The following is a 27,629-nucleotide window of genomic DNA, read 5'->3' on the forward strand; positions in this document are numbered from 1 at the left end:
ACACTGAAAATATTTTTTTTTCAGACTACATTAAACTTGTGAACTCTGGTAATTACTGATATAGCTATATCACTTGTACATGGCACAAACATTAAAGTGTAGTTCACTTTAATGTGATGGCCAAGCCATCCATGTTAAAAACAAACCAGTGGTCCAAAATCATAATAAGCCCATTACCAGCTCTACTGGATAATAACAACATGACAGTGCATTTAATAGGTATTGAGAAAAGCTATTTATGTATTATCACTTGCCAAAAGACTTGCTTCCAGCTTTTTTCACACTGCTTTTCCAAGAAAAGTAGGACCTCCAGCTAATTTTGCCCTGTCTGGTGAAAGAAACAACAGAACAGAACCACTCTTTTCAAACGCATCCATTTATTTTGACGCCAATTCAACTCAAACAAAAACCACATTGAGAGAAAAGAAAAGATCAGCAGAAGAAAGTAAAACACATCAAAATCTATCACCATGTCTGTCAAACACAGGAAGGCAGAAACATCCAGCAAGCCAACTAACCATAATCCAAGCTCCACCAGTGGCCAGGTCCAAGTGTTTCGAGGGATGGTGTGAAAATCCCACACAAGGCCTAAGCAAAGGATATTGATATCTCTGAGAATGGGAACAGGAAGTGGCAATTCACAGAAGTCCTGCTGCTGTGCTGCCTGCCTTGTATGAAATGTTCTAGGCTTAGCCAATTTGTCAAGAATTGAACTGACACCCACACGACTTCACTCAATTCTTCCCAATTAAATTTTCTGTAATGAACTGGCTTTTGGCTTGGCTTGTTGCTATACTTACTGCTTATTCAGGAGAAGTAAAACAGCCCATCACCTACTTGTGTCTTGGATCCCAGCTCCCAACTGTGTACTAACATCGTCCCCCTCACACACTAGGTAACCATCTGCTGACATCACCAGCTGCCTCATTCTGTGTATCACCTCAAAAGATCCCCAACACCCTCTCACTGTGATGTCAAGTACTACCAGGACACAGGCCAAAGCATACTCACAGTGCACTGCACTGAATGAGAAAGTAGGCTGAGCTCATAGATCTGCTCTACACAGTTTCCTGCTAACCTTTTCTTCTGCAGACAGACAATAAAGCTTTGGAGGAGAAGGGCTACTCCCCAGATATTGTCTCCTGCTTTGGAATAATATCTTTGGGATTTTGTAAACACAGTATTTGAAAGGTTGTTACATTTAGAAATTAAATTTTACTTAGGTATCATTCCTCAGGACATAAATGCATCATTTTCGTGTACCTTCCTGCCTTCCCCCACTGGAAGCTTTTCCTCATCAAAAGGTTCATAGTGAGATAATTCATTCTCTTAGCCATGGATTTCTGAAAGCTCTGGGGCTGAAATATGTATGATTGTGTTTCCTACTTTAGAGAGACATCATAGAATCATAGAGTCATAGAATGGTTTGGGTTGGAGGGACCGTAAAGATCATCTAGTTCCAACCCCCCTACCATGGGCAAGGACACCCTCCACTAGACCAGGTTGCCCAAAGCCCCATCCAACCTGGCCTTGAACACTTCCAGGGAGGGGGCATCCACAGCTTCCCTGGGCAAGCTGTTCCAGTGCCTCACCACTCTAACAGTAAAGAATTTCTTCCTAATATCTAACCTAAATCTACCCTCCTTCAGCTTAAGGTCATTGCCCCTTGTCCTATCACTCCATGCCCTTGTAAACAGCCCCTCTCCAGCTTTTCTGTAGGCTCCCTTCAGGTACTGGAAGGCTGCTATAAGGTCTCCCTGGAGCTTTCTCTTCTCCAGGCTGAACAACCCCAACTCTCTCAGCCTGTCCTCGTAGGAGAGGTGCTCCATCCCTCCAATCATCTTTGTGGCCCTCCTCAGGACTCACTCCAACAGGCCCTCTTATGTTGGGGACCCCAAAGCTGAACGCAGTACTCCAGGTGGGGTCTCATGAGAGTGGAATAGAGGGGGAGAATCACCTCCCTTGCTGGTCACGCTTCTTTTGATGCAGCCCAGGATACGGTTGGCTGTCTGGGCTGCAGGCGCACATTGCCAGGTCATGTTGAGCTTTTCATCAACCAACACCCCCAAGTCCTTCTCCTCGGAGCTGCTCTCAATCCATTCTCCACCCAGCCTGTATTTGTGCTTGGGATTTCCCCGACCCATTTGCAGGATCTTGCACTTGGTCTTGTTGAACTTCATGAGGTTTGCATGGAAACTAGTCATCTGGAAACTAATGATTTCCTTTATGAGTGATTTCTCCTGGATCAATAAGGACTTGGGACTTTGGTGCTGCCAGCATGTGGCTCCACCTGACTTCATCATCTTTCTCCTGCTGTTATCCTCCCCTATCTATTGCCCGTCGTCTAGCCTGAGTGGCCTCACTGAGCTATAACCCCCTTGGCTTCTTCTCCAAGGAATTGGGTCAGTTTGCCAGGGAACAGAACTGTGGCTTTGGACTAGTGCAGCTGCAAGGACATGGGATGCATATGTTCAGAACGCGTTTGATGAGGGGGTATGGACTGCTACCTATCAGTGGGGCTGGTCTTGGTATGATGACTATGATTGTAGATGGGTGCAAGTGCATTGTGGATTTGGAGCTGAATGCAGTCAGATCACGATCTGGTGCTATGGACAATGGCTGAAATACCAAGAGACTGGTGAAGTAAAATTGGTGGCGCAGATCCCTGCCTCAGTGGGCAGTTGCTGTCGTGGAACTGCAAAGAGAAGCTGTGAACTGTGGCAGCTCCCTGTATGTACAATAGGCAGGGGCAAAAAAAGCTTCTAGTCATAGGCCCCAGCTGTAATTCTGGCAGCCAAAAATACATTTCCCAGAAAGGTTAATCAAGCTGGATAGAGAGGAAATTCTGCTAGGGTCTGAACAGTGTGGACTCAGAACTGCATTACATTACAGAACCGCAGCGGTCCTGCTGGAAGAAAAGTCTAGTTTCTGTTCTTGCCCACTTGCAGATTGCGAATGAACAACTCTGAACATTTTTCTTTTTGCAAGCCAGTAGTACTTGAATCCAAGTCATCAGTATAATATTCCCATAGTGCTCACGTAGATACCATAGCAGACCACCCAACACTCTAGAAACTGCCAGCATGACAGAATTCATTTGAATTTTTTCACTTGAACATGCTACATCAGCTTCTTTTCTTACAGTATAATGGCCCAAACCCCCAGACATCCTAGAAGAAGAACATATTTCAAATATTTTCAAATTAGTTTCCTATTTTAATAAGGCAAAGCACATCTTTTGCATTTCACTGACATATGCCTGAAGAGGGCTTGATCAAAATACCCTTTTTGTCAAAGCTTTGCCAAAGCCAGGATAGCAAACACATACCAGAGGGATGAATGCATATTGCTCCTTTCTCCTTAAGAGCCTCCTCAGACTCCTCTTGCCATTGTTAAGATCCGTATCCAAAAGCTAGCAGAGTTAAGTGCTAGCAATGCAGAAGTGGCTTAAAGGTACAACTCAAAATGTAAGGAGGTAAAACAAAGGCTTCTCAGCCTTCTCCATGTGATAAGCCATTGGGTTTCCATCAAAGGGAGCCTTGTCACAGTTTGAGGAGAGCAGAGTGGATTCAGTGCTTCCCTTTGCACCTGTGAACTTCTACTAAACATTATTACACATCCCTACTGGGCTTGTCACAGAGCAAACAGGCTCCTGAGGGATTCCTCAGGAAAAGTGAGGATTCTCCCAGAAGCAGCAGGGCACAGATACAAGGGAATGCTCTGCTGGCTCCTGATGAAGAGGGAGGAAGCAGTAATGCGTCTTCATATACTTAATCTAAGAAGTTGCTGGTGTTTTTCGAGAGAAGACTCGATGCTGTGAACCAGAGCTTCACTGGGTAGAAAGTACAAGTCCTGGTGCTTTACTCTTGTACAACAGAGCAGCTCAGAACAGAGGCAACTTGTTCAGATACAATGCCTGCATGGTGTTCTAGAGAGCAGAGCAGTTTATACTAACCTAATATAGCACCTCTCCTCACAAAGAGCTAATCAATCAGTGTTGAAATACAACTTCACTCAAGTGAAAGGAGGACCAAAGCATTTACACTCGGCACAGAGGTAGAAAGACAAAAATCATGGCAATTAAGGAAAAAATTCTTTTCTATGAAAAGTATCATGGGTTTAATACCACCCTTTTCAGAGTGGGACTGGAACTTTACATCAAATCCAAATTCACCAAGTGAGACTTTCACAAGTGAGACTTTCTGAGTGCAAGTCCAAACTTTCTCCTCCCATTACTCGAAAGTGTATTACTAGCTTCTGTTCATCAGTAATACAAAGCAACAGTATCACACCTCTTTAATCTGCCTCTTTTTTTGTTTGTTTATTTTGTGACCTGGTACAAATAACCAGTAGCAATAGTAAAAACAACCATTGCTTCCTGTTGACCCTTGCCACAATTAGGCAGAACTCATCTATGTTTCCTCCTTAGCATCCAGATGCACTAACAAAATCTTTGATATTTGATATTTTATCCCTGTATCTTCCCCTGGAAGCTCAAATACAAAACACAATGCTGCTGCATCACCTGTCCCACTACTATAGAGAAATTGAGGGAACCAAAATCCTATCAAGAACCTTTGAGTGCAATGAGGTACTAACTCCACTTCAAATTCCTTCCCATCCAACTGTCTCACAAGACAGGTAAGAACAGAACTTGTAAACGATTCCACTAAAAGTATTTGATATAGAATCATAGAATCATAGAATGGTTTGGGTTGGAAGGGACCTCAAAGATCATCTAGTTCCAACCCCCCTGCCATGGGCAGGGACACCCTCCACTAGACCAGGTTGCCCAAAAGCCCCATCCAACCTGGTCTTAAACACTTCCAGGGAGGGGGCATCCACAGCTTCTCTGGGCAACTTGTGCCAGTGCCTCACCACTCTAACAGTAAAGAATTTCTTTCTAACACCTAATCTAAATCGACCCTCCTTCAGCTTGAACCCATTACCCCTTGTCCTGTCACTACACTCCCTCATAAACAGTCCCTCACCATCTTTCCTGTAGGCCCCTTCAGGTACTGGTGAGCCTCAATTAGGTCTCCCCGGAGCCGCCTTTTCTCCAGGCTGAACAATCCCAACTCTCTCAGCCTGTCCTCATAGGAGAGGTGCTCCAGCCCTCTGATCAGCTTCGTGGCCCTCCTCTGGACTCGCTCCAACAGCTCAGTGTCTCTCCTGTACTGGGGCCCCCAGAGCTGGACGCAGTACTCCAGGTGGGGTCTCACAAGAGCGGAGTAGAGGGGCAGGATCACCTCCCTCAACCTGCTGGTCACACCTCTTTTGATGCAGCCCAGGACACGGTTGGCTTTCTGGGCTACAAGCGCACACTGCCGGCTCATGTTGAGCTTCTCATCAATCAGTACCCCCAAGCCCTTCTCCTTGGGGCTGCTTTCAATCCATTCCTCGCCCAGCCTGTAGTCGTGCTTGGGATTGTGCTGACCTACGTGCAGGACCTTGCACTTTGCCTTGTTGAACTTCATGCAGTTATATGAATACCGAAAGTATTTTCTAGTGGTTATGTTTTTCTGGTAAGACACAATTTTTTTTTTGTTTTAATGAACCAAAATGTTTTCTACTTTGTGCACTAGTCTCTCAGTTCCTTGGGAAATATGTTGATTACACCTGAAAAGAGGACTGCTAAAATACCTTATACTGTGACTTTAGCACTCAAAGTCTCCTGAAATAACTTTCATAAAGAATAAAAACTACATGTATATTGCATTTCTAATTTGGAAAAAATTATCATATTTCACAAACTGATCACCAACATTTATCATGTTATTCTTTTATCTACCCCTGTTTTGAACCTTTTTTTTTTCCTAGATTACAGGTTGACCTAGAATTATTGAGATAAACTTTAAAATTAAAATTTCAAATTACAGGAAGCGTGCATTTTGCTTTTGTAGTCATCAATGTGTAATCAGGAAGTTTCAGGAATCAATGCATTTTTACTATATTTTACAGGCCAAATTAACTGTTAGCTAGGGGGCAGGATATGGCAGAATTCCTGCAGTTCTGAAAGTTCTGGAAAGCAGAACCTCCATGCTGCTCAGTACTCATGACAATTTTTTTTTAAATCTAAACTTCTATTTTTCCATACCTACCAGATTCCAGACATAGCCTCAAGTCTTCCAGTGCTCTTTCATGTGAGATTTTATCTGTTTTGTTAGCAAAATTAATTCTTAGTTTCCATCTTACTGACAGCCTTCTGGTTTACCACTACTGCTAACTACTTCCATTATTTGTAATGTCTCATATCTAACATCTGAATTCCAGTCAGAATGTTTTGATATTATTGGATTATCACACTTGTCAAACTGTGTCTTGATGCCTCCCACTTACATATCTTGCCTGAGGCAAGTTTTTGTTTTATTCCTTGCATTACAGGAATTTGGGTGAATTTCCATCTGAACTGTTTTAACTATTGACAGACTTGAAAGTTTACTGAATTATAGTTCTGATCTAAATTTTAGTGAATGTACAGGAAAGATTCATTTGGCTGCACAGGATACCCAGCAAAAGGAAAAATTAAGTTCAGAACGGGCTGCAATGTCAGGATCTGAACGCACCAGCAAAGCAACTTTCATGACAACTACAATAGACCCAACTCAGAAACACAAGCAAGAAAGAAGCATGGCCAGGTCATAACATTTCTTTTCTCTGTAAACAGGAAAATCTGTATTGTAACACAGGCAGTAAGCTACATTTTTCTGCTAACAAACACACACTTGCATGAACTCACCAATTTATACCTGAAAAGAAGGCGGCTGCATGTTTTATGATATCATACATGTTTTTAAAATGGTGCATTTTTTTCTAGTCACATAATTAGAAAGAGAGAAAGAGAGAAAGAGAGAAAGAGAGAAAGAGAGAAAGAGAGAAAGAGAGAAAGAGAGAAAAAGAAAGAAAGAAAGAAAGAAAGAAAGAAAGAAAGAAAGAAAGAAAGAAAGAAAGAAAGAAAGAAAGAAAGAAATAGAACGCAGTTGTTCTCAGCTTTTAAAAATACTGTATCCATGAATTTTATTACATTCTCATCTTGGACTAGAGTACTTGTTACTAATATGTGCATTGATAAACAGCGCCCATGAATAACCAGAGGCACGTATGTCTATCTGTATAATGCTAGGATATATATACACAAAGAAGGTATTGTAAGGATTTTACCCTATGATCAGACAGTCAGATTCAGTGTTGATACACTAAGATGATGTATATAGTTATTTATATGTTTATTGGGCAAAAGTTAATTAAAAAAAAGTTCAGCCATTCCTACCTCCAAAAAAATTCGCTGAATTCCAAATCAGTATGTTGTTCAGTGACTACATCTAATGTTGGCAAGTATTGTGGACTACAGGAAAAGATATGTAGAGTGAAATAGTTGGTGCTGAGGATCTGAGGTCCAGAAAAAATGCATTTCAGGTGCTCTTTACTTTGTATTACCTCTAGTGTGATTTCAGGGACCGAGGGTCCATTTGTGGCTGTGGTGCCCTCCTGGTGCGTTCCCAGAGCACATCTTCCAGTTAATTTTATCCAGAAGGAACCCAGTTCATGTACTCCAAGACCAAGACCCTGCAAAATAGAGACCATGGGGAGATTCATGTCAAAAGTGCACTCCTGATCCAAACTAAAATGCCAGTGTGAATGCACCCTATGTGACCTCATACAGAGGCAAGTCCTAATCCTATCCCTCTAAGAACTCTCTTTCCACATACCTTCTGGAAAGTGTTGGCAACACCCTCCCTCAGATGTGTCAACTTCATGCACTGATGAAATCAGTTACTTGAGCCCTTCACAATCTCACAATCTAAGACACTGTCTTTATACACTCTGGTTTGAGCTCCCCACAGCAAAACAAATTTGCAGGGAAAAATGTAACTTTTTAAAAATAATGGAGGCACTAGAAAACTAATATTCTGATCCCAGAATGTAAACTTTTTTTTTTTTATTCTGTCAAAAAAAGAGATGGAAAGCTGGAAGTTGGCTGTCAGAATTCAAAATATATCTACAATTGTGGAAGTCAGAAATGGTAATAGTCTCTATTAAATCATTGACTGTATTTCTGAGAGTCTTAAGGATTGTTCATGACACACTCTTTAAAACTTTATTCACCCTAGCCCTCATTTGATATTCTCTGGGTAGAGACACTTTTTTCTGTGTCCTTGAGATCTTCAATATCACTGGATCAATATCAGCTATAAATGTTTCTTTGTGAGAAGGAGACTTGGAAACATTTTAAGTTTAATAAAGTCCTGTTTGGCCTGAATGGATGATCAGACCTTTGTGTGCAATGCTTCTCTTTTCCGTCTAAGGTAAAGTGGTTGTTCTGCAACTTAGTAACCTATAGATAGCAGTCAACAGGAATGATTTATTAATGTTTTCAGTGAGAGTAGGCTTAATGAATACAAACACCACAGCCATGCAGGTGACTTGGCATCTGCCTGCCCACTTTCAGAAAGGGGAAATGAGGCTTTAAACAGTACTTAAGAAATGGATGCTTGAGCTCCTTCAGAAACTTAAAAACAGAAAAGCTTTCTGATAATCTATGGCACATCAGATTCTTATTTTGTTTCATCGTACAATACAAACATATTGCCCTTTGCACCCTGGCAAAATGGATGAAGGAGCAGCGTCGGGCAGCAGCAGAGTGGTGCTGAACCACACGGAAGGAGTTACATGATAGGAGGGCACTGTGCAGCCAAGAAACCAGAGAGAATAAAACACAAAACAGCAGCACTGTCTGTGTCTTGTAGATCATGATCTCTCCCACAGATTTCCCTTAGATCTCTTTAGATATCTAGGACTCTGCCACAGTTTGAGTCTAAATGTACTGTGAGAAGAAGTTATTGTAACCATTATTTTTTTGTCCTTAAAAGCCTATACTCATAATGCAGGTAAGGATAAGGATAATGCAGAGAAATCCAAGGTAATTAGGAGCGAGCTGGAATATCTGCATGATTCGGCACAGCCTGTGCTGTGATAGCGGTGTAGTGATTACACCACAAAGGCACTCCTACTGGTCTGCAGCCATGTCCAGCTGCTTCACTCATCACCAAAGAAACACCCAATATCAGAAAAACATGGTACTACAGATGAGGTCTAGGTAAAGCAAGAACTGGGGCCACTCAGTGATGGAAGGGCTGATACAAAACCAAATATGGCTGCTGGTTCCCAATCTATTCACCTAAATATCATTCTGGTTTCATATGAATGAATTATATGTTTTCAGTAAAACATCCTGAGGGTGAACATCCCCATCATATACCACAACGGTTCATTACTTCCTTGATAAGGTTTTCAGAAAATCCTGGACAACTAAGTCAAATTTAAATCACTCACTCAGGCTCTTACAGAATCATAGGATATCTCAAGCTGGAAGGGACCCATAAGGATCATTGAGTCCCGCTCCCTCACAGGACTTACCTCCTTGATAAGAAGACAGTTGGCTGTGCATGTCTTCTCCTGACTGGAAAACTGATGCCAACCAAAAGAAAAGGAAGCTTTAAATTTTCAGTGAGTTTGGTGTCCATCTTTACAACACTATAAACCAAAACTATTTGAGGTGAACATGCATCTAAACACATTGAACTGCTTGATTTCAAAAGACACAGATGTATGGAAATGTACTGAATATCCTCAGCCACTAGCACATCCATGTGAAGTGCCTGACACAGCTTGCATTCAGTGTGAATTACAGCGACTAAACAGTAACATTTCTCACCCCTCTAGAGATGGAGAGGGGAGGTTTTCAAAGGCACAAATAACAAATCTGAAATCAGTGGGAATTAGATGCTAAAGCTTCCATCTGTACCATTGCATATATTTGCTGTCCATATGCCGCTTGCATAGTACTGAAGGGACAGTGCAGGTATCTATGTTCTGGCAGCTGAGACTCAATTATGCTGCGAGATGTACATGCTGCATGTAGCTATCAGCATTTTTCTTCCTCTCACTGATCAAAACATAATAGACTTGATTCAACCTTCATTAAACAACTGCCAGTCATCATTGTTCTTACTTCTCCTAGTGCTAGTTCACCATAATAGTGTTACTCAGAATAAGCCTAAGTAACTCAGAGCCAAGAAAAAAAAGCCATATTGTCATTGTTTAAAAGACTTCAAGTAACCATCACTGTTGTTGCTGTTACAGGACATTTTGTTTGGTTGTTTGGGTTTTTTTTTCTATAAAGAGTTCAGGGAATCCTTTCACTGCTGCAAGCTTCCCAGGGGAGCAGAAAGGGAGCATGGAGGAATTGCATTACTTGTATTGCCAGAAGACCACAGGGCAGAGGACAAGCCTCCATGTACGTTTGCTAAAAGACATCAACATTATGGTAGTGGTGTAAACCCAACTTGGCCAAGGTAAGCTAGACAAATACTTCTCACAGTCAAAACGTTGAAATGATGGGGTTTTAACAAGAATAGCAACAGACAGCTAACAGGGTAGACAGCAATGTAGACTGAGACATCTAAATATCTGCATTCCAAAAATGGGCAATTTCAGCTTCTATCTTTTTCACATTGCCCTAAATATTAATGTGGGAATATATTGGTACCCACAAATCTCTGCACAGTGTTTCGCTGAAACACTTAAAGTTCCAAATGACCATATTTATTTTCTCCCCATCATTTGATAAATATTTACTGTTGGCTGTTGTCCCAAACACCCTGTCTGACCTTAAAAATATCACTACTGGCCTAACTTACACTGATGCTTAGCATCCACAGATCCCATAGGCATAAACATGAAAAGTTGGTGCTCAGCTTTTTCAGAAAGCTGTTGTAGAAGAAGAGATCTGTCAAGACAACAGCTGAGAGGAAGAGCTCTGGGGTATGCTTTCTGAGTCACGGCTCCTTCTCCCAGCCTCTTACCACAACCAATTTCTTCGTTAGAATACATTGGGGTTGGTGACACTTCCACTGAAACCAGTTCCAAAATGTCTTGTTCATCATGATAGCATTAGTCAAAAAAAAAAAAAAAAGAAAAAAAAAAGAAAAAAAGGGAAAAAAAAGACAAAAAAAGACAAAAAAAGACAAAAAAAAAAAGACAAAAAAGACTGACTAGCTGATAGATTGGCAAACAATGATACCAAATCTCTGCTGTTCAGACAGTCAGGCAGGTTTCAAATCACCATTGCTGACTTACAGGAAGGCAGAACATGCTGCTGCTTAGGGCTAACGTGGAGAAATTCAAGGATAGCTTTCAGCTCTGCAGGCTTCCCTGGAGAACAGGAATGGAAGATACAGATTGGGCATCTACATGGCTGTCCAAGGGTTAAAACATGACTCAAGGGCTGGAAACATGCCTTCCTGTTCTTGCTTTCCTCTGCATTATCATGAACCAGCCTCTCTGTAAAATGATCATAGAATCATAGAATATCTGGAGTTGTTAGGAACCCATAAGGATCATTGAGTCCAACTCCCAGCTGCTCGCAGGACTACCTGAAACCAAACCATACGACTGAGTGTTGTCCAGATGCTCTTTAAGATCTGACAGGCTTGGTGGCCTGACCACCTCCCTGGGGGAACCTGTTCCAGTGACTGATCACTCTCTCAGTGAAGAACCTTTTCCTAATGTCCAACATGAACTTCCCCTGATGGAACTTCATTCCACTTCCTCATGTCCTGTCACTGGTGACCAGAGACACTTGACTCAGAGACAGTCATGCCTCAGCTTTCTCTTCTCCAAGCTGAACAAACCAAGTGACCTCTGCCACTCCTCTTAAGTCCTGCCCTTGGGGTCTTTCAGCATCTTGGTCGCCCTTCTCTGGACACACTCTGATAGTTTGATGTCCTTCTTATAGTGGGGTGCCCAAAATTGCACACAGCACTCGAGGTGGGGCTGCATCAGTGCTACGCTGTGCTGGATGCACCTCAGGACATGGTTGGCCCTTTTGGCTGCCAGGGCACACTGCTGACCCATATTCAACTTGCCACCTACCCAAACCCCCAGATCTCTTTATGCGGGGCTGCTCTTCAGCCTTTTGTCCCCCAATTTGTACATATAACTCCATCCCAGGTGGAGAATCCTGCACTTGCTCTTGTTAAATGATGCTGATGGAACTTCCATCCCAAGAGCATGACAAGGTGCTGTGATCCCACAGTGACAGGACTAGTGCAAGAATGTATAATGAACTTGAAACAATAATTTTCATTGCTCTTATGTTTTTATTTTCTGAATATGCAATCCCTTGGATTATTTGTTGTTCAGGCACACTAGAACCCCTGATTTATCCAAGTGAATCCCACTCTGAAAAGAAAAAAGCAGTCTAGAAACAAGCCTTCCCTTATCCACAAGGTGGAGAATGCTTAGGCGGCATATAGTTTGTGTAGCTGTCTTTACATTTTTACCCTCACATTGCAAGCAAGCAAAGGTTTTGGCCAACTCAGGCACAGAACCTAATGAGAAGGTAGATGAGTCCCAGCGACTACATGCCCCATCTCAGAAAAGCAGTCAGAAAGGGAGAAGATGTTTGCAAGCTACTTTATAAACCCATATTCATGACATCCATTTGGTTTTTGTCTTGGGCAACTCTCACAGTAAAGTTCTACTGCAGAAGAGCTGTTCAGAGCATAGCCAGATGCTCACAATCCTGATAGTGCTATTGTAGGGGCAAAATAGAGTAGCCTTTCCTCCACACTAAATTTCTGTATTACACAGATTAGCTTCCAGGTTAAGTAGCAGAGCTACAGTATCCCCCAGGGCACCACCTTCACCTACACTGGAGATATAGGCTAGAAATTAATTAGAAACTTACGCTAGTGCAAACAATTATAGAGGAGAAAGCTGAAGTGGGCGAAATGCAAATGAAGTATTTTTGTGGCTATGCCTCTGATGGGACTGGCACAAATTTCAGTGGGGAAGTATGAGACGCCTAAATAAATATGTTTGTAATACAGTTTGTAAATAAAACTTCAAGAAATATCCACAGTGAGAATTATTTGATTTTTATGGAGCAAATACTGCTTTTTCATAAGAACCATACAAAAAAACTTAAATAAAATCCCACAGTTAGGGTTGGTTTAAATAAACCTTCTAGTAACTAAGACATTATTAGATTATGCTGATATTGGTATTTTCTACATATGTGCACAACTTTGGGTGTGAAAGTATAGTAAACAGGGCAAGCACCAGAGTCACAAACTCTGTGGTTCTAAAACTGGTGGTAAGAGGGTTGTGTTTGCTTGTGCTTCATTTTTTCAGTCATTTTGCAAGATGTTTATGAAATTTTACGAGAAAAAAGCACAGAATATATTTTCCAATGCACCTCTACATAACTAATATGCGGCTTTTACACATGCTGGCAAATTTCCTACGTATAAAACTACAGAACCGAAAAAAATTTTTGTTACATGAGAAACAAGAGGCTGGCAAAGCTGGCTTTAAGAGGAAAATGAAATGAAGTGATGCCCAGTGCTACGCAGCAGACGCCATGGTGCAGGGAGAGCACAGGCAGAACAGCTCATGAGAGCTTCTGTTTCCGAGTGGTGGAATCACAGCCGGGTTCAGGTTGAAGGGATCTCTGGAGATCACCTGGTCCTAACCCCCACCCACAGCCAAGCCCCTCTCCAAGTTACAGCCAAACTACTACAACTACACATGCTCTTCTGAGTGGGAGAGGCAGTTTACAATGCAAAACTCATCCACCTCTTGATTCAAAGTAAGTACAAGGAACATAAAAGCATCCTTCTACAGATACGACTACTGCCGCTTTGCAGAGGTACTGCTCCAAAAGACCTCAAATGCAATGTATTATTTATTGAGCCATTCCACCCACATGCATCAAACACAGAAGTAGTGAAAAATGCATCTTCACAAGGACAGTAGTTGAACTAGGTAAAAGCTAAGCATTTCCAAGCCTTGGCCCGTTGAGCCAGTCATAAAAGTCAAACAAATCCTTTCTGACTCAGCATCCTTTTTTCTCCCTTTCTTGCAGCCAACATCTCTTCTTCAGCAATGCAATTAAGGCCGCCCATTCCTTTTAGCAATAGACACTTGATTAGACCCTTTGGGTCAAGCTTGGCTTTAGCAAGGCCAGGCCAGAACTATAAGGCTATTTTTAATACAAGGAAAATCTTACTGGTTATGGCAGATTAAACTGAAGTAACTCAAGTAACCATGACACTATATGTATTTCACTCCCTTTTTCTGGTATATATATGTAGAAATGTTTCTGGAGGAGGCTTGGCAAGGACTGTTTTCCTCACTGCTGCTGTTCAAGAGAAATCAGAGTGAATTTGAATGCTGCTGGAGTTCTGCAGTCCAACATTTTGCCACTTGATGGCACCAGCAAAACACTTAAATTTGATCAAACTACTGAGATTTTAGATTAACATAATTTAAAGTGTAAATGTAAATGATTCAAAAGCAGAAAATGAACAAGTTACACCTCTCACATTAGCATTGATAGCTAAACCATATTAGAAACCTGAGAAGAATTCTGCAACGATTTCTGTCAGTTATCTTTATAGGGCTACAAGTGGCATTGTTTGACTCCACTGCTCTCCTTTTACCCTCCCTGCGAGGTACCTGCTCCCCATTTTGGGTAAACTCAGACACTCTAAAAGAGCAGGACAGCTAATTGTAAACAGGCCACTGAAGCTGCACAAGAAAACCTGCAACACTGCTCTTTGTAGTCCACTGCTTTTTGCAGGCTTCTCTTTTTATTACCTTATTACAGCACACAGCACAAGCAGAAGTGAGTTTGGTTAACTAGAAGAGTGTACAAGCCAAAACTCCTTTTTGCTGGGACAGCTGACAGCCTTTGACCAGCAATGTACATTAGAGACAGTGGCTGTGCTGCTTTGGTAGAATTTGATTACAAGGTACAAAGAAGTACCAAGTTTCCCTGAAAGTTTCTTCCTACAAGTTTCCTAAGCACTAAGTGACAAGGACTAGCCCGTGCACTTATGTAAGATAATGGAGCACCTTTAAAGTGGTTTTAAAACCAACATCCATGCAAAGTGGACATTCTCATGTTGCACAGTCAATCTGGGTGGTTCTGTTTGATTACCTAATCTGTCCTCAAGAAAACTCCATCAACTGCAGTGAAATGATGCTGGGGAATAATCTGGTTCACTGTGACTTGCTAGTCAGATAAGTGTCCTGATATGTGACATTTATATTTGTATCCCTGAAACAGCAGAAACACAGATATATTGCGGAGTAAATTTAGAACTGCCCTTCGCATGGGGTGGGGGGCCTGCTGTGTTTTCAGTAATTCCCAGGCTGGCCAACCTCAAATGCTTCTTGATTAAGGATGCTCTTGGACCCATTCATGTCATAACAAGAGCCTTCCTCATGCCAGCTCCTCACCAGAATAGATCATCCATGTACACAGACTGAGGTAGAGATCATGGCACCTTTCTGGGGATTTGCTAGGGGGAGGAAGTAACCAGGGACTGCTGTGACTCTATGTCCTTGGGCCAGCTGTATAAGGAGGAAGGAGGTTTTACACAGGAGAAGGTCAAACTTTGCCCCCATACATACTGAAAAGTCTTGGCCTTGGACTCTGAATATTTCATCAACAGCACACTGATGTACTCTCTCCATTATTTTGCACTCATATCTTAACATGAAACATGCTGGGTCTCTAAAAGTATTTTATGGTCTATGATTTGTCCTAGTTTGAGCTCTTTTTTATTTCCTATAAGGCTGTATTTTCTTGGTGTTTCAAAGACTTTTAAATTGAAGGAAAGGAGATATCCTTTAAAACAAAAAGTGAAACACACACACACAAAAATCTTCCACATTCAGAGTCCAAGGTCCTTCAGAGCAAATATTCTTTCTGCTGTCAGGGACTATTAGTTGGTGACAGCCACACAGAACCTTTCCTGAAAAATACTCTCTGAGTGGTGCTCTGCAGGCCTACCTGGGAGCTATTAACACTTGGTTTATTTACCTTATAGCCTGAGAGGGCTCCTTTGAGCCATTACTGTCTTTTGTAGGAAATGAATCACCAGCATTTGCAATAACTCTGTACACTTTCATGGGACAACTATGCCTTTGCCTTAGGTATGCATGCTATGTATCCTTATGCAGTTTTGAACTAAAATGAATCACTATGTTTGTGCAGATGTGCTTTTGTAAGTGCATTAGCAGTGGGCCACACACATACACCCTCTCAGTCAAATGTACTGGACAAAAGTAGTTGCCTCCTCCCATCTAAAGATGTAGTAAGTCCTCAAGTCCACATCAAACAAGACTGCAAAAATCCTGAAAGGCCTTAAAAAACACCCTTCAGCCATTGCCAAGAACCCTATTTATACACATACACACACTACATCAGGCTAGAGCATTTGAAGTTAGTTGTCTTTCCAAAGACAAGTCACACCAATGAGGTTTTCAGTGGGTTCAGTGACAGCACCGAATGAATCAAAACTGGCTTTTTTCCATGTGGGTTTTAATCTGCTTTCACTGTTTATCATGCCACACTGCATTTCTATTCCTCTGGCTGTCCCCAGCTCCCCAACCCCTGGTGGTTCCCTGAACTGCAGCTTCCTGACCAAGCAGGTTTTAAGGTTAGGCAAGTTAAGTGATTGTCTCCCTTTGCAAGAATAAAGGGTTGCAGAGAAAGCCAATTTACACATGTGAAACATTTTATTCTCCCATCATAATTTCCTTTCTGTTAAAACTGGCAAGAGTGATACACCTTATTCTCTTAATAATTTCCTGAGTACGTGGGAAATTAACAGGAAAAAGCAGCAAAAAAAATCTCTGGCCTGATCTAGAAAAGAAGCTGAAGGTCATGAGGCTGCCCACACTGCATCACTCTCAGGCCAACACCACACCTGAGAGAAGAAACAGCTCTTCAGAGGCTCCTACCATGTGTCAGAGAGTAGAAAAAGAGCGGGAAGTGGAAGCCTCTCATGAAGGTCACATAGATTCCAATGCGTCTTTTATTGCCATCACTGAAAAAAGTACATGTCTGCACCCAGTGGTCCTCACTACATCAGAAGGGGAGCCTCAGAACTACTGCAGGCTAAGCCAGTGTTTCCATAAGGATACTCTCTTTCACATGAAAGTTGGTTTATGCCTATTTTATCAAAAAGTGTTTAACAAGTGCCCACAGTGCCCTCATTGCTAGGGAAATGGGATGGTGTCCATCTGGACCACTCCCTGGATGTGCTCTGGGGCTTTCCAAACTGGGAGCATAAGTCCCTCTGGCTTGAGTCTGGCTTCTTTTCAAGAGACTGATAGACTCCATATTCTCTGTGGACTGAACATAAAGGGGCAGATAACATAATACTGAGCAACCATTTCTTGTGTGAATCTGGCAGACTCCAGCGAGAGCCTACAAGAACTTCAGTGAAAGCATCCCAGCAAAAGCTGCTGTTCGTTTCTTCCTTTCCAGCCAGACCTCTACCTTTCTATACTGCCATCTATTCTGGGTGACTTCAGGCTTGATTAGCCAGTTGGAGTTTTAAAAATATAAGGAACACTTTAAACAACTGTCCACCTTTGAAAATGCAAAGGTTTGCTGGCTGTTACAACCCCAGCTCACAAAGCTTCTCTAAATCATGTTAGAGTCATGAAAATGCATGTTCATCCTTATGTTATTGCTGCCTTAGCTTTAGACGTTATAATGAAAAGTGCTCTGCAAAGGTATACTTTAGTAGTTCTGCCATGCCAGAGCACAAAGCTGACTGACTCTGCTTATTTTTGCATATTTGTATCAGGAATGTGTCCAATAAATCCAATGAAGACTAACAATTCAGATTGTAACACAATGTGAATGGAAATGGTAATTGAAAATACATCTTAGTGTTTATTTTCGGTTGACATGGTGCTGCAACATTACAATTGTACAATGTAGACATTTCCTTCATGTCTACAGCATCAGTAGACATACAGCACCAGTTCTAACTGTAGCAGTGAAAAATCAATTAGAAGTACCTATGGAATAACCTTTTAAAGATTGCCGTTCTGTAAGTATGGCTATTTCTGTAAAAGTTTCCATTTTCAAAACAAAGTTTCAATCAGAGTCCCAAGTATGGAAAGAAGTAAGCACAGGACAGTATTTAAATTCTTTGAGCAAGGGGGCATATTTCCTCTTTGTAACTGTGCAACACGTATTTTTTTACAGAGACTAATTCAATGATGGAGGCCAAGCTGCAGCTCTTGAGTCCCAGGTGACTTGAACAGAGCGTAGGTGCAGTTCCCATGCCACAGCCATGGCTATGTCATTAACCAGGATACTGAGTAAAGACCCATGGGGACTATTAACATCTCACACGGCTCCGTTCTCAAACTGAGCAAGGGGAGGAGGCCTGTGAAGTTATCATGTTCTCCTGCTTGGGAATGAATCTGGGACATCCCTCTCCTCACTGAACAAATGAGGCGGCAATATGGAGATTTTGGTATATGGCTTGTAGAATCAAGAAGCTTTGTGTGATCACTGTACAAATAATAAAGCTTAAAAAAAGACGACCAGCAGTCAATCTCTCCTACCCATATACAGTAAAGACCCTTTCAAGCAAGACCTGGTAATTAAGCCTTCCTCATGAAATACATGAGAGTTTGGAGCTCCAGGTGAACCACTTAGATTAGTCCAGTAATATTGTCTTTCAGGCTTTTTTTTTTTCATTATACCACAAAGAACCATTAAGCAAATTAATTATTTTTTTAATCTTAGACATTTTTCTGCCTTGGTACAATTGCCAAGAGATTCTTGGCTAGCCTCAGTGATGAAATTCTTGCCCTTTAAAGTTAGTGTTTACTTTTGAATGCTTTTTTAAAATTTATTTGAAGCATAAAATAAGTCTCCATGGTAAAATATAAATAATCTATCAGCATGGAATGAATAAGTATTTTCTCTGCAAGTAGAAACAGGACATGTTTTCTGTTTTGCATTATTGATAAAAGGATTTATTTTTACTAATAGCGCATACCATTGTTAATTAATATAGAGCTTATTACACAAACACGTAAGAGGATAGATTTTTCCCTCACTCTTTTTAAGCAGACATTCTGCACATCACTTGTTTCCGGTGCCTTTTCAGTCTTTGGCACCTGGCAACACAAAACATTCCTCATGGAAGGAGTGGTATCAGTAAGAATATTGTCTGCACTGCTTACACATTGATTTGTCCCTAATGTATATAGATTGCATCGATTCAGATAAAGTGTGGGAGGTGCAAATGAATGTGGGCCACTTCAGGTAACTTATGTATTATTTTTCTTCCCTAATATAGGCTTCATAAACCACCAGACAGTTTGGCTAAGTAAGTACATTTCACCTATATTATATCTTATCTTTCTTTAATGAAATCAAAAGGCAAGCTGTTCCTCTTACAGCCATAATTGCACAGTGCAGGTTCCTTGGCAATAAGCAGCAGCAATGGTACTAGGCAAAATACCCTCTCTCGAATGAAGCATGTAATGATAGGTTTAGCAGGTTAGCAGTGTTTGCTTAGCACACCCACTCTTCTAACAAATACTGATCTTGCTGACTTGCCTATGGGCTAATTGGGTTTTCTTGGCTGTGTTGTTCAGGGCCTCTTTACCTAATGTGAATTAAACTGTTTGGGAGCATCTACCAAGAGCAGCTAAGGGATCTAAAATATGTATAAAGCAGAATTATGAGACGGAAGCCTCAGAAAAGCCCAGCTTGGTAAGATATCTCATTATGTCATGATGCATGGCCTCAGAAATTAAATGTATAAGGTTGTGACTTTGCTTTATACAGCAACCGGGGAAAGGCGTTGCTCTCAGTAAGGTGCTGTATGCAGTTGTGGTAAAGTTTAGAAGAATCCAAACAGGGTGCTAGTCTTTCTTACTGGAATAAACAACTGCTTTCATTTTCCTCAGAAGATTTCAGGATTCCCTTGACTTTAATAATTTTTTAAAATTATTCTACCATGAAAAACTGAAAGCTGAAAAGAACAGCCACAGGAACATGGGCACTCCATGAAATCCCGGTTCTCAGTATCCCATAAAACTCTGGGAAGGCACTCTGTCCCCCGGAAATAGACATCTTCTTAGAGATAAATTTTGATTTCACAAGCACAAACTTGGTTACTATTAACTGGAGCTGTGCAAGAATCAGAAGTCCACATTCTCCTTCCCTTAAGCCACATAAAAGTAAATGTGAATTGGTATGACTGATTACGTACAAAAGCTGCAAAAGAATCATTGTGAATTCTCTGCAGGGTGCAAGCAAGAGAGGATTAAAGAACTAAGATACCACCTTTCTGATTCTCTCCCAGTTCTTGCAAAGTGTTACATTTAATGCTAAAACTCTGTGAAATGCAAAATAAGGAAATTTTCTTTCTTTCTGTCCTTCTTCCTGCCAACTCAAACCAACCCAAGACCACTGTGCCTGCTACTTCCCAGCTCTCATCCCTACCAGACACATATCTCTAGGTACGCCTTGTTCCCAGACTTCAGATCACCTGAGGATTGAGACACTGGGATCGATGCAGTAGGTCATCAGCCTTTCCATCCCAATACCCCTACCAAGGCTTTTCATGTGGTTGTTTTGAGGAACACTGGGGTAAGACAGCACTCTATTGGTTTACCATTTATTCTTGAAACTTACTTAGGAACACTACTGAAGTCATGACTCTTTTCTACTGAAACTTAACAAAGCCAGAATCAGAATGTATCACTAGTCAAGCTAAGCATCTTCACTTAAATTAGAGCTCTATGTGCTGATAGTTTGCAGTCTCCATGGAGGATACCTCAGCACTGAGAATGATGAATAAACCCAACTCATGTGAATACCTTGTAGCCTCAGAAGCCAACAGAGCTATTAACAGCTGCTAATCCCCACAAAAGCAAGACGGATATTTAGAGTATCTGATATCTTCTGTCAGACCAATAGTTTTTCACACTCCAAAACAGTGGAAGAGAAAGGGAAAATATGCAATTTTGGGGCCAAAGTCATGCCTGTCATACCTTTGCTGAGGGCAACAGAGGTACCCCTGGAATGAGAGCTGAATGATTTAAAATATTTTATCACTACACAGAGGGCAGAATAAGGTCCAGGGAGAAAAAACAACTCTTCTTATCCCTTATGAAGACTGAGATGAAGGCCTAGACATTCATTATTTACAGAACACCATGTAAGCCATCATGAGATGTTTGGTTTTAACCCCAGCAGCATTTTACCCTGAGAGTGTTTTACATAATATATTGGAGGAAAATTGCATTAATTTTTTGTTCTTATTCTGCTTTTCCCTGGAGGCATTGTACTACATTCGGATTTTGACAGGTGCTTCATTTTGGAAGACTTTAAAGATCACCTGCATGAAATGATGAGGAGTCCTTGGCAGCTCCTGGCCATGCAGGGTTATGGGGAATGTGGGACAGGAGAAAGCCAACACCTCTGTGCGCCATGACAGTGCTTGCCAGGAAAGGCCATAACTGTGTGAAACAGAAAAACCGTACACTGGCATGGATAAGAAGCTTTTCAGCAGAGTAAAAGCTGATAATAGTAAGTAGGAGGTCAATTTGCATTAATTAGCTGCCATTCCCAGTCGTCAGCACAGTGCTCTACAGTTATGTGTATAATTGGGTACACAAGCCATTTTTGGTGGAGTATTTGTCCATCCAAACCCAAAATCTTTCCATAGAATATGTAATGCTAGCAGTAGTCATTTTTAGTCAGTTTTCATTGATCATTGGTGAATTTAAGAAACACTAATCATGTGTGGAGGTGGGCTTACAAAGCCTATTTTTGCACAACAGGAGGATCATCCGAGGCCAAGACCTATTTCCAGCAGAGCTTAGCAGGTTCACAATTACAAGCTAAGGGGGCAGCTACCACTGGCACTTACAAAATACTTTAACTTCATTTGATGCTCCCACCATACAGTTTGACTTCCTCTGAGATCAGGACACTCCAGTTCACAGTGACTGAAGGAGAAATCTCTGGTTAAGCACAGATAACCCAGACCACACTCAGGTGACTTTTACCACTGGAAGGCTGTATTTAAAAGCTCTGTGCCTTTTCTACATCTCACCTTTACAAAACTCAGAGTAACTATTACATAGTTAATGCTGATAGTATCATTGTGAGGTGAATAGGGAAACCAAGGAAGAAAGACTGGAGAGAAAAAGCAGTGATAGAACCAGGGCTGGAAATTAAGCTCTTCCAAGCATGCACTGCAGTTTCATTTCTGTAAGACATCTAGCAGCACACAGTTATTCCTCTGATGGTGACATTATGAGTGCAGAGCCAGCTTCATAATTCATCAAGCTTTATTGTTTGCTGTTGCTGTTCGTAAAAATCATGCCCAGAAAATGCAATAAGAATCTTCCCTGCTAGTGTGTGAATCAATCCAGAGCTGCTGCAACAGGCCATGGGCAGATGGCCTTCTGGAGAGGCAGCTTTATCTGGTATAAGATCCAGCCCTCAGCTGCTTGTCACCACCTCTCTGCCTGAGACAACTAGCCTTGCAGATCCGGTGGTGCAGATAATCACTTTGAGTGCTTCCAAAAAGGCAATTGGGTTAGCTTATGCTAATTAAATGGGAGATCTGATCTAACCCTGCTGATTTTGTACCAAAAGAGTGAAGATGAATTCTGTCTGCAGATCCATGAGGTCAGTCTCCCAAGGTAGAAGAGACATTAGCAGCAGCTCACAGAAAGAACCTCTTCCACCAGCACAGCTGTCTTTATAGTGAGCTTACGTCTACAGCTTAAAATGCAGATCCATCTGTCGTTCTGATCAATGGTGTTCCATTAGAACAAGTTAAATATTTCCCCTGGAGGTAATCAATATAGGTGTGAAGTTGTTAGTATTCCCTCTGACTCCCAGAAGAAGGCTGTGCACGAGCTCAGACAGCAAGCACGTAGTTCATGCAGAAAAGAGCAAAATGCCCTTTTTTTTTTTTAATTAAATTTCTCTGCATCTTTTCCATGAGAGACATTTTTACACAGAGAGCTCCTGTACTGTTCCAAGCACTTGCAGGCCATGAACTAGGCATCACACATACAAACAGTAAAAAGCTTAGTGACAGTTTTCAGCCACCTCAGCAATATATAAACAAGAGCAGAAGCTAGGCTGTCCTGTGACTGAAGTCCTTGAAGTACTAACTAGCCTTCATAGGACCTAGCCAAGTAGCTCTGGAGATAAGAGTAATAAGAACAACAACAAGAAGAAGCAATAATAGCTGCTGACCATACATTTGCTGGGGAGGGGAGCTTCATTCAATGTCCTGGTTCTGGCTAGGATAGAGTTAATTTTCACAAGGAACCAGGACAGGTGAGCCAAGCTGGCCAGATTATGCTCTGCAGCCATTCAAAGAAATGGGTTTGGGCAGCAGTAGATCTTTGCTCCTCCTTAGCTCTCCACAAGTCCTACCAACATACTGAGAGCCTTGTGTCTCTATTTCTATGTCTTCAAGAAAACAGACATCTTCTTTGTGGATGGTCTTTGACTCCTTGCCTTCCCCAGCATAATGATGGAGACTGGGCTGGTCCATGAAACAGAAGAGTGAATTTGTTCATGAATTATCACGTTTCTACTATTCTTCAGCTTGGCTAAACACTAGTTCTTTTCTCAAAGGGATGTAGGCTGAAGTTTTATGACAGATAAAAGTCATGAATAGTGTAGGAAAAAACAGCGGTGAACAAAGAAAGATACAGCCTTTGTAAACACACAGTCTTACAGATGTGTCAAGGGAAACAATAAGCAGTGGTCCATTTTAAGGCAGTCTACAATTGTGACTACAAAAGAAAGCTTATATAGCATGTAATGTTCTGCCTACCATGTGTGGCTATCATAGAAAACTTGATTCCAAGTTATTTGAATTGAGTTCAGTTGAATTACATACCTGTTGAATCTTCCACTTGAGTAGTAATGCTGTACTGAAGACATTTTTCCACCACGTTTTTACTTCTATTAGCATTTACTAAACAGATAATTGGGGGAGGGGAGGGTGATGTGACACGTGTTATTTCAAAACTTTGGAAGAGTCTTTTCCATCCAGCACACATATTTCTTCTTATCCTTCAGCTTCCTAAGTTTGCTGAAGAGTCAAATATACTATCCAAAGCCACCAAAGACAGTGCCCCCCAACTCCACTTCTGAAGAGCTAGAACATAACCTCTCTCAAGAATAACCAATATGCTACGAAACATTGAAAGGCTATGGGGATCACAACATACAGTCAGGACTGCACAGGTAAGCATTTTTTGTTAAATTAATTCACATGGTATAGCAATGAAAGACCACAAAGTGATAGCCCCTAAATTTCTCAAAAAAATTATTTTTTTCCATTTAGTAACAAAGGCCACACAAACTGTAAATTATCTGAGGTTTTTCAGGGGGACTGTGCATTAATTCTGATTTTCCTAACCAATAAAAATGTATGACATTATGTCGCCATTAAGGAAGAAGTTCTATGAATCCCCTTATGCTGGATAACTATTACGTGAAAGCAGTTGGCAGATTAACTGGAGAACTAGGTGAAGACATGGAACTAGTAAGTACTGCATTTACTAAGAATCTCATTCTTCTACCACAAGTAATACTGGTAATTACCAGATTCAGCTAGCAGAATTAAGCTTTCCCTTTGATAATACTAAGCTCAGGGCAAGGCTCACACTAAAACAGAGGCAAAAGTTCAATATACTAAATCAGTCCTGACACAGCTGGTTGACAGAACTTCTGTAATGGATTAATGACTAGTTCAGGGTTTGCAGGGGAGAAAGTTATTGCAATTAACTGCTTATTTTTTATCTTATCATTTAAAGTTGCCACCAACACGACAGCAATTCAAACGACCTTTAGCCTTGAGAAGTATGAGTAACCGCCTCCATAAAACAAGTTGGCAGCTCTCATGTGAATGGTGCAGCACTGCAGAAACTGAAACATTGGCTAGATGTTCAGCTGGTGTTAATCAGGACAACCCCACTGAACTCATCAACTTGCTGTCTTTATTGCACATTGGGTATTTGATAAGTGACCTATTACAATTGCAGACTATTGCCTCCTTACTAACTATACCAGTTTAAGCTTGGGAGAGTTTCCATGATTCATCCTCCTCCATTTATGTGAGTGATTTGCCTTTCTTCCTTAAGGGTGCATCAGTAACATTATCAGATTCTATTTTAATGCAAAGATTTACTCTAAAGAATGTATAAAACTACATTGGAAATCTCCATGTTTATTGTCTTCAACGATTATTATATTGTGTGACCTGTATAAAAGTGAAAAGATATTATTTGTATTAAATGCTACTCACGCAAACAAAGCATAATATGGTATATAAGCATGGCAAATCCAGTTGAGTTGCTTTTTGCTAATGCATCATTACCTGTAATGGCTTAAGCCATTCAGTGACACCTGCATATTCTCATGCAGAGTACACACACACATCTAGTTTATTCTGACTCAGCGATTCTGCAGGTAAAACAGAAGGAATGGATTCCTGCTCACCCTTGCACAGCACTGCTGGCTTTACAGCACTTCTGGGTTCAAATCCCACAGACGTACAAGAAGCAGGGCCACTAAGGAAGATGCTGTCATTTCTTACAGTACCAAAATGGCCCCAGATAAAAAGTCCCCAAATTGTCCTCCTTTTTCTTCTATTGGATTAAAAAAAATTGCTGTATCTGAAATGGAAAAGTTGTCTAGCTTTTTCTCCAGTGCAATGAAGAAACAAATGTTTCACTTTATGATGAGAACACTTTAAAGAACAGTTTCAACAGCTGGTCTCTGGAAATGAAAACCCAAACTAGCAGCTTACATTAATTCAAAACTGAGCAGTTTTATTGCCCTCTGGCTTCCAAAATGGGATTGGCAGAGGCCTGCCCTGGGCCATGCTGTTTTATCTGGACAACATTATTCCACTTAAAATTTACATATGTTGAACATCAAACACTCAGATTGTTCAGCACAGTAACCGCTGAAGTCCATTCTTTGGCTATAGGATTCAGATGTACTTTATGTTTGAACAGTTCCTATACCATGCAGCTTTGACTCTGCACCAGGATCTGACGCCTCAACAGTACAAATGATTAATACAGGGTAACAGCATTCAAGCCGTGGGTCAAACTGTGGTTGAGAGAGCTAAAAAACCACATGCCAGTGAGCATCCTCAGTCCCACTTGCAACAGTTCCTAAAAGAATTTAAAAAAACACTAATGCAAGTCACCATTTATACTATCATATTGCTCATGAGACCACAAATGGAAGACAGATGATTATAGAGGAAAGGAGAAGAAAGCACAAGACATCTATACTCATTTATATCTTACGCATTGGGGTAGAGCAGAATATTTTATTTTCCAAAGCATAAAGACCAGCTTTAAGCTCCCTAAGTGGCAAGGCAGTAATGAATATCTGGGTTGCTTCCCTTTGCCTGGGAGACCCCTTACTGAGTCATTTCACTAGTCTCAGAAAATGGCTGCTAAAAGCAGCAGTCCCTGCTAAAATAAGAGACTTGACTTAGATCTCAGTGTAAATCCTGCTCCTTCCTCCATATAGAAAGAAACATTTCTGCCTGGTGTCTCACAAGTGAGACCTCTTGAAGGGCACACTGCAGGTTTACTTCAAGGTTGACGTCCCCATGAATCAATTCTGCAAGAACAGTACTCCTCCAGTCTTCAGACGCCTCCACCTTTATGCAGAGTTCCTAGTGCTATAGCCAGCTACTCAGACACAATACTGAGTAAAAGAAAAACAGCTGCCAGTCTAGGTCAGCAGCATAAAGTGACAGGAAGTACAGACCAGAAATGGGATGTGAGCCACGAGCAGGCCACTCTGTCTCAGACATGCTACCAGAAAGTTCATTATCTGGATACAAGACTTCAAATAAACAAACTTCAGAAAATCACTGACACATTGCAAACAGAAGCATTGTACAGGAGGCAGCTTTCAGGAAGGCCTGAACTTGAATCCCTTCCACAATCTGCATGTTCCATTTCTTACAAAGACTTCAAGCCCAGACATTTGGATCAACATACAGTATGGGAAAACCCAGTTCGTCTAAGTAAGCCGGGCTTACTGCTAGATGTAAAGAGTGAGGAAAGCATAATTTTGTTGCACAACCTTTAGTATCAAGAAGCATGTCACCCTGCATTGAGACCAGAGGACAAGCCAAGAGACAGCGCTGCCTGAATGGATCCCTAGCTGTGAGGTTCCTCGGCGCCAGACAGCACTGCTGGAGCTGCAGCATTCCTTCTCTAACACAGCAGCACAAAAATCTTTTCATGATTCCGTAAGACGAGAGACAAAAGACCTCAGAGATAACATTACTGAGGGAAAGAGACACAAATTCTGTGGTTGACATGCTTTTTATTTCTTTAACTGACACATTCCTTGTCCTTTAAAAACAGAGTAACAAATAAAAAGTACCTCGATAAAAACTGACTGTCCTTTCCTAGAGAACCACGATAAATTCAAACAGTAAAGAGAAGACCAGCTAGGGTAGCCCAGGACATGTGCAGCCTATTTGAGACTAGAAGAGCTCATGTTAGTCTAGAGGCTGTGAAAACATGATTTCTTGAGAAACGCATTAGTGGGATAAACACCAGTTAGTGAAAGAGCTGGTTCATTAAAGGCCAAATGGATTCAGAAATGAGCGTTACAGTCTGACTGGGAATAAACTTAGGCTGGGAATCACAAGACGATTTTTAATGGTCACAGCAGGGAGGCTCAGGATTAGCTCTTCAATAGATGAAGA

The 27,629-nt window shown here is 41.3% G+C and overlaps 1 protein-coding gene across 1 annotated transcript; it reads left to right on the plus strand.

The window, feature by feature from the left end:
- The first annotated feature begins 4,510 nt into the window (after window positions 1-4,510).
- C2H7orf31 (chromosome 2 C7orf31 homolog) lies at window positions 4,511-27,257 on the plus strand. Its single transcript, XM_054815054.1, is given in 11 exon segments — window positions 4,511-4,642; window positions 10,177-10,355; window positions 19,188-19,217; window positions 20,305-20,488; window positions 22,685-22,782; window positions 24,058-24,086; window positions 24,089-24,124; window positions 24,334-24,425; window positions 26,432-26,543; window positions 26,691-27,051; window positions 27,053-27,257. Coding segments are annotated over 11 exon segments (1,458 nt in total).
- Window positions 27,258-27,629: the final 372 nt, after the last annotated feature.

The sequence above is a fragment of the Grus americana genome, chromosome 2, assembly GCF_028858705.1.
Source record: "Grus americana isolate bGruAme1 chromosome 2, bGruAme1.mat, whole genome shotgun sequence".
In the NCBI taxonomy this organism is placed as follows: domain Eukaryota; kingdom Metazoa; phylum Chordata; class Aves; order Gruiformes; family Gruidae; genus Grus; species Grus americana.